This window comes from Ixodes scapularis, unplaced genomic scaffold, assembly GCF_016920785.2.
Source record: "Ixodes scapularis isolate PalLabHiFi unplaced genomic scaffold, ASM1692078v2 PGA_scaffold12__126_contigs__length_90152505, whole genome shotgun sequence".
NCBI lineage: Eukaryota > Metazoa > Arthropoda > Arachnida > Ixodida > Ixodidae > Ixodes > Ixodes scapularis.
Genome location: NW_024609838.1, coordinates 24,392,624 through 24,404,627, shown reverse-complemented (window position 1 = coordinate 24,404,627; position 12,004 = coordinate 24,392,624). Strand labels below are relative to the sequence as shown.

Sequence of the window (12,004 nt, the reverse complement as noted above, 5' to 3'; positions counted from 1 at the left end):
GTGTCTGTGGATCCAGCGTTCTTGTTCGTCGTGCTCTGTTTCAAGTAATTTTTACTTTTTTCTTGCTGCTTGAAGTCAGGACGCGTGAGAAGCTCACGTAGAAAAATAAACGTCCGTGGGTCGTCGCGACCGCGACGCTGTCGGCCATGCTGAGTTGATCGTAAGAAGTGCGTAAGACAGCTTCGGAGCTGTCGTAGGATTTCGCCGTAACCTGCGCAAAACTTACGAAAATTTCGTTTCGTGAATACGAATTTGTTCTTAAGTTTTGTCTTACGCACATTTTTGGCGTAAGATCGTTTCGTGAATCTGGCCTCTGCACTTCCGAAAGTCGCAGGAAACGTAAGACAGACGCAGACGACGTTGCGAGCAGACGACGTTGCAAAGAAGCAGACGACGCTCAGATAGGGGGTCGCGATCAGCCAATCAGGGCTCGACGTTCTGACGTCACCGCTACCCCCTGCGCAAGGAGAAGACGAACTTGCCCTCTGCATAGCGCCCGGTGAACTGCAGAGACATATTAATAAACTAGAAGCAGGAAAGGCAGTAGGTCCAGACGACATCCCCAACGAGTTCCTGAAAAAGCTTAAACCGGTAGCACAGAAGCACCTAAGGTACCTTCTAAACAACATGCTGGCAAAAAGTGGTATTCCTGAAGCCTGGAAACAAGCCAAAATAAAACTAATCTACAAAGGAAAAGATAAAGACAAGAAATCATTAGACTCATACAGGCCGATAACAATACTATAGTCAGTTACAGGTTAAGAAGATAGCGGCAAATGCCCCTCAAAGGGAATCAGATATCCCTCCGCCACCTCCGCATCCAATAGCGTCCCACCGTTTCCTTGACGTCGCGGCCAACGCGCGAGGAGGGCCTTGCCTTTCTGTACATATTTGCTTTATTTTTCGACTTTGACTTAGCATTGTGGAAGCCACGAGAGGGAGATTAGAGTTCTCCCCCACCGACGGAAACAAATACGACTTTCGGGGATTAGCTTCCTCCCCGATGGATACAAAGGCTGCTTTCAGGGGCTCGGTTCCCTCTCCGATGAATACAAAGGTCGCTTTCTTAAAAAGTGGGATCGGAGACAAGTGGGAATCCATTGAAGCGGAACAAGGAGCGTTTCCAGTGAACTCTTCTTTCGACTGCGGAGAGATTTGAAACGGGCGCATCACACTTGTGGGAGGAGCTTCTCCTACCTTCTTGACTTGTAACCGACTATAAGTAATGTTTACAAACTCTTTGCATCAATTCTGCAAGACAGACTGCAGAGACTCTGTGAGAAAGCCCGCCTTTTCAGCGAGGCACAGAATGGATTCCGTAGGAACCGGCGGAGCAGCGACAACTTATTCACTGTCACACAACTAATAGAGCTAAAAAATCTAGATAGGTCACCACTCTATCTGGCTTACCTTGACTTGGAAAAGGCCTATGATGCAGTGCCCCATGAGAAGATGTGGACGAAGTTAGAAGCGATGGCACTGGATGTTCAGACAGTATCGCTCTTCAGAAACATGTACGCCGGATGCAACGCCAGATACAGTTTGGGAGAACATTTATCAAGGCAGGTGAACATGATTGTGGGTCTGCGCCAAGGCTGCCCCCTTTCTCCAACCCTGTTCAACATCTACATCAACAATCTCATTCTGGAGCTGCAAGCCCAAGGGCAGGGTGTTTCTTTCACAACCGTTACCTCCGGTAACGACATGGAAACAGCATATATTCCAGTACTGGCCTTTGCTGATGATATACTCCTGTTATCAGAGAATGAAACTCACCTTCAAGACATGCTCGATATCTGCACTCGAATTGGGAATAAAGAGGGATTCAAATTCAGTAAGGAAAAATCAAAGTGGATGGGCTATAATGTTCACGAGCTTAACCAAATGTGACTACAGGAGGTGGAAGTAGAACATACCAAGGAATACAGGTATCTGGGAGTGACCCTTCAAGAAGGCCCGCTGTACTTAGAACTACACGAGAGGAACACCCTAAAAACCTCCAACATCCGAAAAGGTCACCTGTGGAACATGGCAAAGTATTCCTATAACCCATACACCCTTGCGAGGGCACTGTGGAAGTGTCGCAGTACCGGCAATCACCTATGCTAACGATGCAGTGGTCTTCCAACAGACCACCCTGAAACCACTGGATCGCCATCAAGTGGAAATTGGGAGGTGGGCACTGGGCGGAAACGGGGCAACTGCAAACCTGGCCGTCACGGGAGAGATGGCCTGGTCGACTTTCAAGCAACGGGATGCAAGGGCCAAGCTCGGATACCTCGGGCGCCTGTTTCACATGCCAGACGAAGCATACGCCAAAAGGACATTCCACTACGTTAGATACCGCAGCAGCAGGACGAACTGGTCAAACACCATCGCCAGGCTCGACTCTGTGTACAGCAAAGGGACAAGGCGACATGAGGCCACATCAGAGAAAGGATGGCTCAAGGCTGTGACAGAGGAGGTGAAAGCGATTGAACTTGAGGCCTGGAGACAAGCGGTGAGGAAAAAGCAGAGCCTCCAGAGCATCTACGCGCTCCACAAGCCTGAGCCGTCTCCCTGCACACACTATCGAGGGGACCATGAAAGTGCGCTACTGTTCCAGGCACGGGTAGGAGCGCTGATGACAGGCTGCCGACGTGCCCAACTCTTCGGAGACACCGACACAGCCTGTCATCTGTGCGGGCAGTCAAGCGAGGACGTCCTCCACGTGCTGCTGTGGTGCCCTGCCCTAGACCACTGTCGACCGCCCTGGGCGACCAGCGAAGAGAGGATTCCCGAAATGCTGGGATTCGGGGAAGGAGCCCACGGTTCACTAGCCACCAGGCGCATTCTCGTTGAATTCGGAGGGCAAGTTCGTCTGCTTCTTGCGCAGGGGGTATCGGTGACGTCAGAACGCCGAGCCCCGATTGGCTGATCGCGGCCCCCCTATCTGAGCGTCGTCTGCTCCTTTACCACGTCGTCTGCGTCTGTCTTACCTTTCCTGCGACTTTTGGAAGTGCAGGCGACGATCTTACGCCGAAAATGTGCGTAAGACATAACTTAAGAACAAATCCGTATTCACGAAACGAAATTTTCACAAGTTTTGCGCAGGTTACAACGAAATCCTACGACAGCTCCGAAGCTGTCTTACGCACTTCTTACGATCAAATGAGCATGGCCGACAGCGTCGCGACAACCAACGGAAGTTTATTTTTCTACGTGCGCTTCTCACGCGTCCCGACTTCAAGCAGCAAGAAAAAAAGTAAAAAGTACTTGAAACAGACCACGACGAACAAGAACGCTGGATTCACAAACACCCGGGAAAAGCTCCAACAGCCACGATTCCACCGAACGCGACCAAGCGAGCACGGCAGTTAGGCCTAGAAGGCACTCCGCGACTCGGCGACCGTCTGCCCACGGCCGGCTGGTGTGCTGAATGGAATATGCCCGCGCGACCCTTGTGAACCCTTCCCGTATTATACTTTAATCGCTGACCTCAGTTTTAGATTAAGAGGTCACTTTCTTCCTCTTGTTATCTCCTTGTTCCCCGAGGCAACGGTGACTCTCGCCGGTGAAAAAGCGGTGAATCTCCCGCAGACGCGGGAAAGGTAAAGCAGCCATCGCTTTGACTAGCAGGCGTAACGCAGACGATATTAACTGCGCCAACCCGCCGACGCCGTTAAAGAATCAGGGATCTCGCCGCACACGAAAGGAGGGAAAAAGTATTTGGAAGGGAACTTGCGGACACTAACACGCTCACACCCTCTCGGTTCTTAGCAAACAAACCTCGACGCTTCGGGACACCTCGCCAGTGAGTCATTTGACTTCCCTCCTTGATGCGCGTCTGCTAGTTCTTAGACAAAAACAACGTACCGAAGTCGAGCTCGCTCGTAAAGACCTGCACTTCCGAAAGTCGCAGAAAAGGTAAGACAGACGCAGACGAGGTTGCGAGCAGACGACGTTGCAAAGGAGCAGACGACGCTGAGATAGGGGGTCGCGATCAGCCAATCAGGGCTCGGCGTTCTGACGTCACCGCTACTTCCTTTCTCATGCGCAGAAGACGAAAATGAGCCCACTTGCGAGGCGTATGGGAGAGACTACGTCTGATTGCCAACCAGTGAAAGTGTGCCAAAAGTGGGAAAAGCTAAAACAAAACAAGAACTAAAACTTTTACCTGTGTCGGCAATTTGAACTTTTGCTGACCCCCCTGTCTCAAAAGGGGTTAGGTACCGCCAACTAACTAACTAACTAACTGACGGAGCGGTTAGGATGGAGTCGCGATGTCAGCTCGCAAAGAAACGTGTGTGACATTTTTGCGAGTGGTCTTTCTAACAAGTAACAGTTGTTTCCTATATTAAAAACAAAACAAAAAAACTTTAAAATGTTCAAAAACAAGCATAGAGTTTAACATCACAACTTGCGAAAAAAAAATTTTTTTTTTTTTTAGGTTTTTGTAGAAAAAGGTTTTGCATTCACCTGAGTGAACGATGTGCTGTGCTGTCATCTTAGCTGCGCGCGTGCGCACAGTTGAGTTGCAAAGCGTGCGGCCACCGGACAACCAACCATCTTGCATGTCAAAAACTCGCGTTTCTTTTTTTTTTTTTTTTTTGAGCGTTGCGGAGGTTTGCGGCAGCGCGCCGAAGACGCGTTTTCTGCTCGTGTGTCGCCATTCGCCGAAGAAGTTCTTTAAACCCCGCGTAAGCAGCGAGACTTGCCGTTGAGAACACGTGGACATTTTTAAGGAAGCGCAGTGCCGCAGGATAAAAGGCACAACTCGTCGAAAGCAAGTTTCGCCGGTCTCGCGGTGTGATCAAAGCTTCCTCGGCACGCCGAAGCGCCATGCTAAAAATTTGGGAGTCTCCCGGGTAATACGGGAGACTTGGTAGGTACGCAAATGTGCTGCTCGAACTCTATTTTGCTCGAATAGCAGATTATCGGCGCCTGGTGTACGGATTATGTCTATCGTTCTGTTGGTTGCACACGTTTTTAGAGCGCACCTCTTAAGGCCCGTTCACACTCTTGCGACCGAGTACGACCGAGTACGACTGAGAGAGACGAGTATCTCTTAAAACTTCTTAAATGTTTTTAGAATGAGGGAACACACTGGTATTGTGGCGCCATCTATGCGGTGACCCTGGAACTGCATTTCACAAGAGCGAAGGTTTTGCGGGATTTCCGAGGTCAAATGTGCGTAATAACCATAGAAAGGCTCGTTTATAACATTGACAAAAGTTTTTCGCCCCAAGAAAGAAAGGATAATGCGCGAGAAATAAAAACAAATATGCCGGACCGCCGAGTTTACACTCCTTCCCAATAGATGGCGCCAGTGTGTTCTCTGGTTTAAGAGGTTTTAAGGAACCTAGGTTTAAGAGGTCGCAAGAGTGTGAACGGGCCTTTAGACGCCCGTTTCCGGGTTGAGCGGCATCGGCGTAACCGCGCATTGCATTACGGGACGTTTTTCATAATGAAGTCGCATGTGACGTTACGAGGGTAAAATTTTCCCGTTAAATTTGGCGGGAAAATGTTTTTGCTACATTTTCAAACATCCAAGCACGCTAACCGCATGCTTGGATATTTGCGTCGTAACTTTTCTATGGCACCATCATCTTTAAAGCTTATCCTCTACAAAACTCTCGTCCGCTCTAAACTGGAGTACGCATCTTCGGTGTGGGACCCAGGATTGGAATTTCTTACTAATAACTTAGAATCTATACAGAATCGCAGCGCGCGTTTTGTCTTGTCGAACTACTCCCGTTCATCTAGTGTATCCTCTATGAAGGCAACCTTGAACCTTCCGAACCTCTCTCTGCGCAGAAAAATATCGCGACTCACGCTATTTCATAAAATATATCATTATAACCCGCACCTCAAAACTGAACTTTTTTCAGAGCCATCATACGTCTCATCTCGTTCGGACCACCGTAACAAAGTAGGCGTGCCACATTGTCGCACTAACTTGTTTTTCGATTCATTTATCCCAAGGACTAGTAACGAATGGAATCACCTGCCCGCCTCCATCGCAACGACTACCGACGATTTCACTTTCAGATCCGCCATTGAGTGTTATGTACTTTCTTAATAACCGGCGTTAACTACATTTTTCATTCTCTGTTTCAATTTCTGTATTTACTACCTGTTGTTTGTTTTTATGTTTTCCACCACTCCCTTCTGTAACGCCCCCTGGGCCTTGAAGGTACTGAAATAAATAAATAAATAAATACATTTTGTGGGAGAAATTTTACCCTCGTGACGTCACACGTAATGTCATTATGGGAAATGTGACGTCACGTGACGTTACACTAAATTTAGCAGAAAATTTTAGCAAAATTTAGCGGAGAAATTGACATCATGTGACCTCAACACCAATTCAGTTTCCCCGTTAAATTTAGCGGAGACAATTTCGCTTAATTTAGCGGGAAATTTAGCGAAAATTTTCGGCTAAATGAGAGGAGAGGGTACTGAAGGGGAGCAGGGACATACTTTCCCCTTGGTACCCTCCCCTCCTCCTCAAGAGCTGCACTCTAATTTGACATTACAGAGAATTGTAATTGTCTTTCATTTTTTTATATCTTCTACATCTTTACACATCTTCTACCATGACTTTGCATGACCGTAATCTAAACATCACATGCACCATATTTTCAGTCACAGAGAGTTACTCCTGCACACTTATTTTGTCCCTTGCGACGACTGCCAAGGTATTTACTCACGGCTTCGTTGCACATTCAAACTTTTCATGACGCCTTGGAACACGCCCAGCCTGCTTTTGGCCAATGGTGCCCCCTCAGTTGCCTCCTATACTTCCCAAGCAAATGGCCAAACTCTCTCTATATAACGGCTCTGCGGTCGCTTAGAGACCCTATCCGAGAATTTCCAACTGGGTCATTCCATGCCAAAGGAGACGGCAATTTTCGTCATATTTTGGATATGCTTGAAAAAAATAATATGAATAAAGACACGTTTGAAAGTAGGGGTGGTTAAGTTTGAGGGCTGAATTACGTTTATTTTTGCTGACGTCATGCTCCAAAGTGCGGGGAATTGGAGAAAACCTTCTGTATTTCGAAAAATTGCTGAAAAAAAGCTATTCTTACCACGTAATTTTAAGCTTTCATGCAATCGATCACTAATATATTCTACCTTACCTTGAAAGGAAAACACCTTTTGCCGCCATTTTGGGTCCAGACAGGCACTCCAAACCGAAACAAATTTTTAAGATTTCTTGATTTTTTTTAGTCAACTTAAAATTAAAGTTTGACTAAGAAACTTTTTGAACTTATTTTTCTGAACCTTATGCTCGACTAGGTTGCATTACAATAATCAAAAATTATTCGGAGTTTTTAAATAAATGGTGAATATGTCACTTTCTTCAAAAACGGTCATATAGAAGGTAAGAAAAAGCCATGTGGGCAACGGTGCTCACATTTTCTGAAATAGCCAAAAGTTAACCAACCCCCTCTGTTCAACGTATAAAAAAATTAGAAAAATACTTTTTGATATTTTGGAGAAATTATTTTTTAAATATGGGGCAGAACAACATCGCCTCCAGGTGTCCACCTCGTCGGCAACGCACGCCGTCGTCTGGTACGGTCGAGCGAAACACTGCACGGGGAACCTAATTTCGTTAACTATATTTGTATAGCTAACGCTAAGAATCTTGACATTATGACATGTCTATTTATAGTGATTGGAAAGGAAATCATTTTTTTTTGGTCTAAACAATATGTTTGGGTGCGCTTGCAAGTTGAATAGCGACAACTCGAAATATTGTTTGGGATACTTTTTATTAAAGCTGAAACAAAGCACATTTGTAGTTCATCGAAATTTCTTTTTTTCTTATGTACATGAATGTGATATATAGTCCAGAAATACTATATACAGATGTCACTCAGATAAGATATCAATATACCAGAAAGGGCAAGCGAATACTCATATTAAGGGGTTTTTGATAGGAGCACAACACAGAACTTTTTTTCATATAGGGGAGACATATATTTTACAAGTGGTAAACACGCAACATGCTTTTGTTCTGTTATAACCTTCGAATGGCCGTTGGCCTGAATATCCAATCTTAATGTTCTACATTTTTTAATGTTTCACTCTCTGTTTTTCAGTTGCACTATGTATTTTCACCCCAATACCTTTTCGTTGAAAAAGAGGAAAATCACCGTTGTCGCTCGGCATCGTTGACGATCTCCAGCGTTCTCTATTTAATTTTTTACAAGCAAACGGAGTATGACCAAAAAGCGAAGACTCACCCTGCTAACCAATTCTCACGAACCGTCTGCATGCACAAACTCGGTTAGCAGACGACGGCTTTGTCTCCCGTCACCTGAGCACATGTAAAGTGGAATTAAAGCCTTCAAATTAGCGTGCCAAAAGAATAATATTACGTGGTGGCTAAAATAACACCCACGTCCATCGTGCAGGAAGAGTTTTCCATGCAAATTTAAGACATCGCAGCAGACGGATCACACTGGTGATGTTCCAGACGTGCGCAGTGTTTTAGCCTATGACATGAACTGAAAGCTAATGAAACACTGACATTCTAAATGTGATATAGTATTTCTTGACTATATTTTATATTTATCTACATAAGAAACAAAAACGTTGGTGAGCTGCAAGTGTGCTTTGTTTCGGCTTTGATAAAAAGTATCCCAAACAATATTTCGAGTTGTCGCTATTCCAACTTGCAAGCGCACCCGGACATATTGTTTAGAGCAAAAAAAAAATATGCACTCTCTAGTCACTATAAATAGACATGTCATAATGTCAAGATCCTCAGCTTTAGCTATACAAATATAATTAACGAAATTAGGTTACCCGTGCAGTGTTTCGCTCGACCGTAGCAGACGACGGCGTGCGTTTTCGACGAGGTGGACGCCTGGAGGTGATGCCGTTCTGCCTCATATTTAAAAAGTAATTTCTCCAAAATAACAAAAAGTACTTTTCCAATTTTTTGATATGTTGAACAGATAGGGTCGGTTAAACTTTTGGCTATTTCAGAAAATGCGAGCACCGTTGCCCACATGGCTTTTTTTTACCCTCTATAGGGCAGTTTTTGAAGAAAGCATCATATTCACCATTTCATTAAAAACTGTCCGAATAATTTTTTGCTATTGTAATGCAACCTAGTCGAGTATAAGGTTTATAAAAATAAGTAAAAAAAGTTTCTTAGTCAAATTTTAATTTCAAGTTGACTAAAAAAACATCAAGAAATCTTAAAAATTTGCATCGGTTTGGAGTGCCTGTCTGGACCCAAAATGGCGGCGTAAGGTGTTTTCCTTTCAAGGTAAGATAGAATATATTTATGCTCAATTGCATGCAAACGTAAAATTATGTGGTAAGAATATCTCTTTTTCAGCAATTTTTTGAAATACAGGAGGTTTTCTCAAATTCCCTGCACTTTGGAGCATGACGTCAGCAAAAATAAACATAATTCAGTCCTCAAACTTAGCCATCCTTACTTTCAAATGTGTCTTTATTCATATTATTTTTTTCAAGCATATCCAAAATATGACGAAAATCGCCGTCTCCTTTGGCATGGAATGACCCAACTGCGTGATGGGGGTGACGCGGTTTATAGGCCGCGTTTGCAATGCGAGGAAGTGACGAACACGTTGGTCGTCTCCTAGCATCTCCGCCATTCCGTCTGCTTCTTCTTCGACATGCGACAATGCAGCACATGAAGCAAGCATCCACCGTACAAATGTACAACAATAAAACAAAAAAAAAAAAATGAGCCAGGATTTTTTTTTTTTTTTGTAAAGATCGTTTTGGCACAGGTTTAGCGCAATTCTTCGCTAAACAAACTATTTGGCGCAATACGTAGCAAATTCACGCTCACGGCGCAGTTTGGCGCGAATTGCACAGCACTTCCATCATTGGAAATTTACAAATCAAACAAAATCGCAAAAAATTTATCGTTTTGATATGTAACCCTATGACTATCAGTACTTAGCACACCAATCCCAATCACAAATTTTCATGCTAACAAAGTCTTCCCAAAACTTGCCCTTTGCAAATTTTTCAAAACAATGTGCACGCAAAAATAAAGTTGTCAACAGTATTTGTCGAGTTTTTCCGTAACAGTGGCAGTGAGAACCAGATTAAAACTTAGCCCCAAAACGACAATAAACAAAAAAATGGAGAAACAAAGAGCAAGCGTTTTCCAAACACCTCCAGCCACATTTGGAAACGGCGCCGCATTTCCAATTCTCTGTCAGCACCGCCGAGATTGCCTCTACGACACGCCTCCAGCCACAAAATGAATTCGAACAATCGCTTCGATGCAGCTTCCAGAAAAACTTTGAACTACCCACAAAAAAACTCTAAACAAAGCGGAGTGGTCGGGAATAGAGGGACACGAGCTAAGAAGTGGAAAGCAAAACGCTTCGTTTCGCCACAAAGCAACAAGCGAAGTGGGACAAGTCAAACAGTGCGGCTTCCGTCGTGCTTCTACGCATGCGTCGTCGTCGCTGGCTTGTCCGACCGAATGTAAGCGGTGTTCTCCGGCTTTGCACCTTTGGCCCGCGTGGACATACTTGCGCTGTCACTCGAGCAAAGAGCGAGCCGTTTGCTCTCGCGTGGGAGTTGCGGAGATGACGGAATGCCCTCACGCTCCAGTTGGCTTTGATCGAAGGGACAGTGGGTAGACCTCAATGCTAGATGCCTTGAGGTCTACCCACCATTTTTTTATAATTGGCCAATAAGAGCTTGGCGTCCCGACGTTGTCGCAACCCCTGCGCAAGAAGCAGACAAACTTGCGTTCCTCACAGTCACTGAGAGCCTAAGGATAGCAGGGCATGGCGAATGACGAGGAGCAACTCTCTACTGCTCTACAGCTAATCAGATTGAAACGTAAGCCGATCAGAACAGTATGAGTCACGGACCGAGAAACGTGAACAAAAGGATCCGCGCCCTGCCTTGTTTTTTTTTTTAAGCTCTCGGTGACCTTAGATTTCAACTACGCTCCAACTTGTGGCAAGACAAAGGGCGTCGGCTCACCGTCTCTTTCCCGGAAGACGGGCCTGGTGGCACCTCCCACACGACGATGGAATGATGAACGGTGCTCCTCTCTTTGATTACCATGAAGGCTGTCCGAATGCTGAGGGTTCTTCTGGAAAAAAAAAAAAAAAGTTTGAGGTTGTATTTTTGTTTGTTGATCAAAGTTGATCAAACCGACGTATGGAGAACCGTGTTCTATGAGGAACGCGGTGCAGATGCAAACACGGGTCTCAGTCTTCAAGGCACGTGACTGTCGCTTCAGCCTCTTCTTGCACCATTTCCTTTCTTTTTCTTTTTTTCTTCTACCTCCTGCTTCCTCAGTTTTTTTTTTTTTTTTTTCTTTTCTTTTTTTTTACAAGTGCACTGCAGCAGCGGGAGGGGGGCGATTGTTTTGTAGGTGTTTGGCAGCAGGCCAACTCCATTCGAGCCTGGCTCGCAATGGCTTTCCTTTTTAAGGCTAAATCTAAGTTAGCTCCAGTAAGAATGCAATTCTACAATAAAAATGCAAACACAGAATGCTGGAGAGGTGACCTTCCATCCAGAATTTGCTCTGTTGAAGTGCAAAGAGGCGGGAGATGCATCAACTTCGCTCTTAACCTGTCGCCGACTGTAGAAGGTGCTCTCAAGTTTTAAAAGTATGTCCTTGGTCAAAAAATTAAAAGATGTGGTGTGCGTAGGTGTCGACTGGCCACGCCAGGGCTAAAGGAGTCGTCGTTCGGACCCTGCTATAAAACACCCCCCGAAGCGACAAAGTGCGACACTCACCGCAGTGTCATAGCTAGGAATCTTGAGCCAGGAGGGTGCAAAGTCGTGGGCCGGGATGTTGTTGTTCGCCATTAGTGGGTGTTTCCATCCGAGACCATGGCAGGCCTGCGTGCAAAGTGGAAACTCCGTTGGTGGACTGCCGGCAAGCATTTGGCAACGCCACTATTGCTGGCATGCCCAAACTTGCACCCAGCTCGTAAGAACTAAAAAGTTAAGTATGTGATCTACCATCTAATTTTTATCATATGGGTAC

General features: G+C 45.4%; 1 protein-coding gene across 2 annotated transcripts in view; it reads right to left on the bottom strand.

Moving 5' to 3' along the window:
* Positions 1-12,004, bottom strand: part of LOC115323978 (vasculin-like protein 1) — a 44,144-nt gene that overhangs the window by 23,172 nt on the left and 8,968 nt on the right. Inside the window, exons 3-4 of one of the 2 annotated variants that reach the window (XM_029984449.4) lie at positions 11,752-11,856; positions 10,987-11,098 (exon numbers count right to left, since the gene is read on the bottom strand). In XM_029984449.4, the coding sequence (XP_029840309.2) occupies positions 10,987-11,098; positions 11,752-11,823 (184 nt within the window). In that variant the 5' untranslated portion in view covers positions 11,824-11,856. The remainder of the gene's footprint in view (positions 1-10,986; positions 11,099-11,751; positions 11,857-12,004) is intronic. The other variant, XM_029984453.4, reaches the window with a different exon arrangement.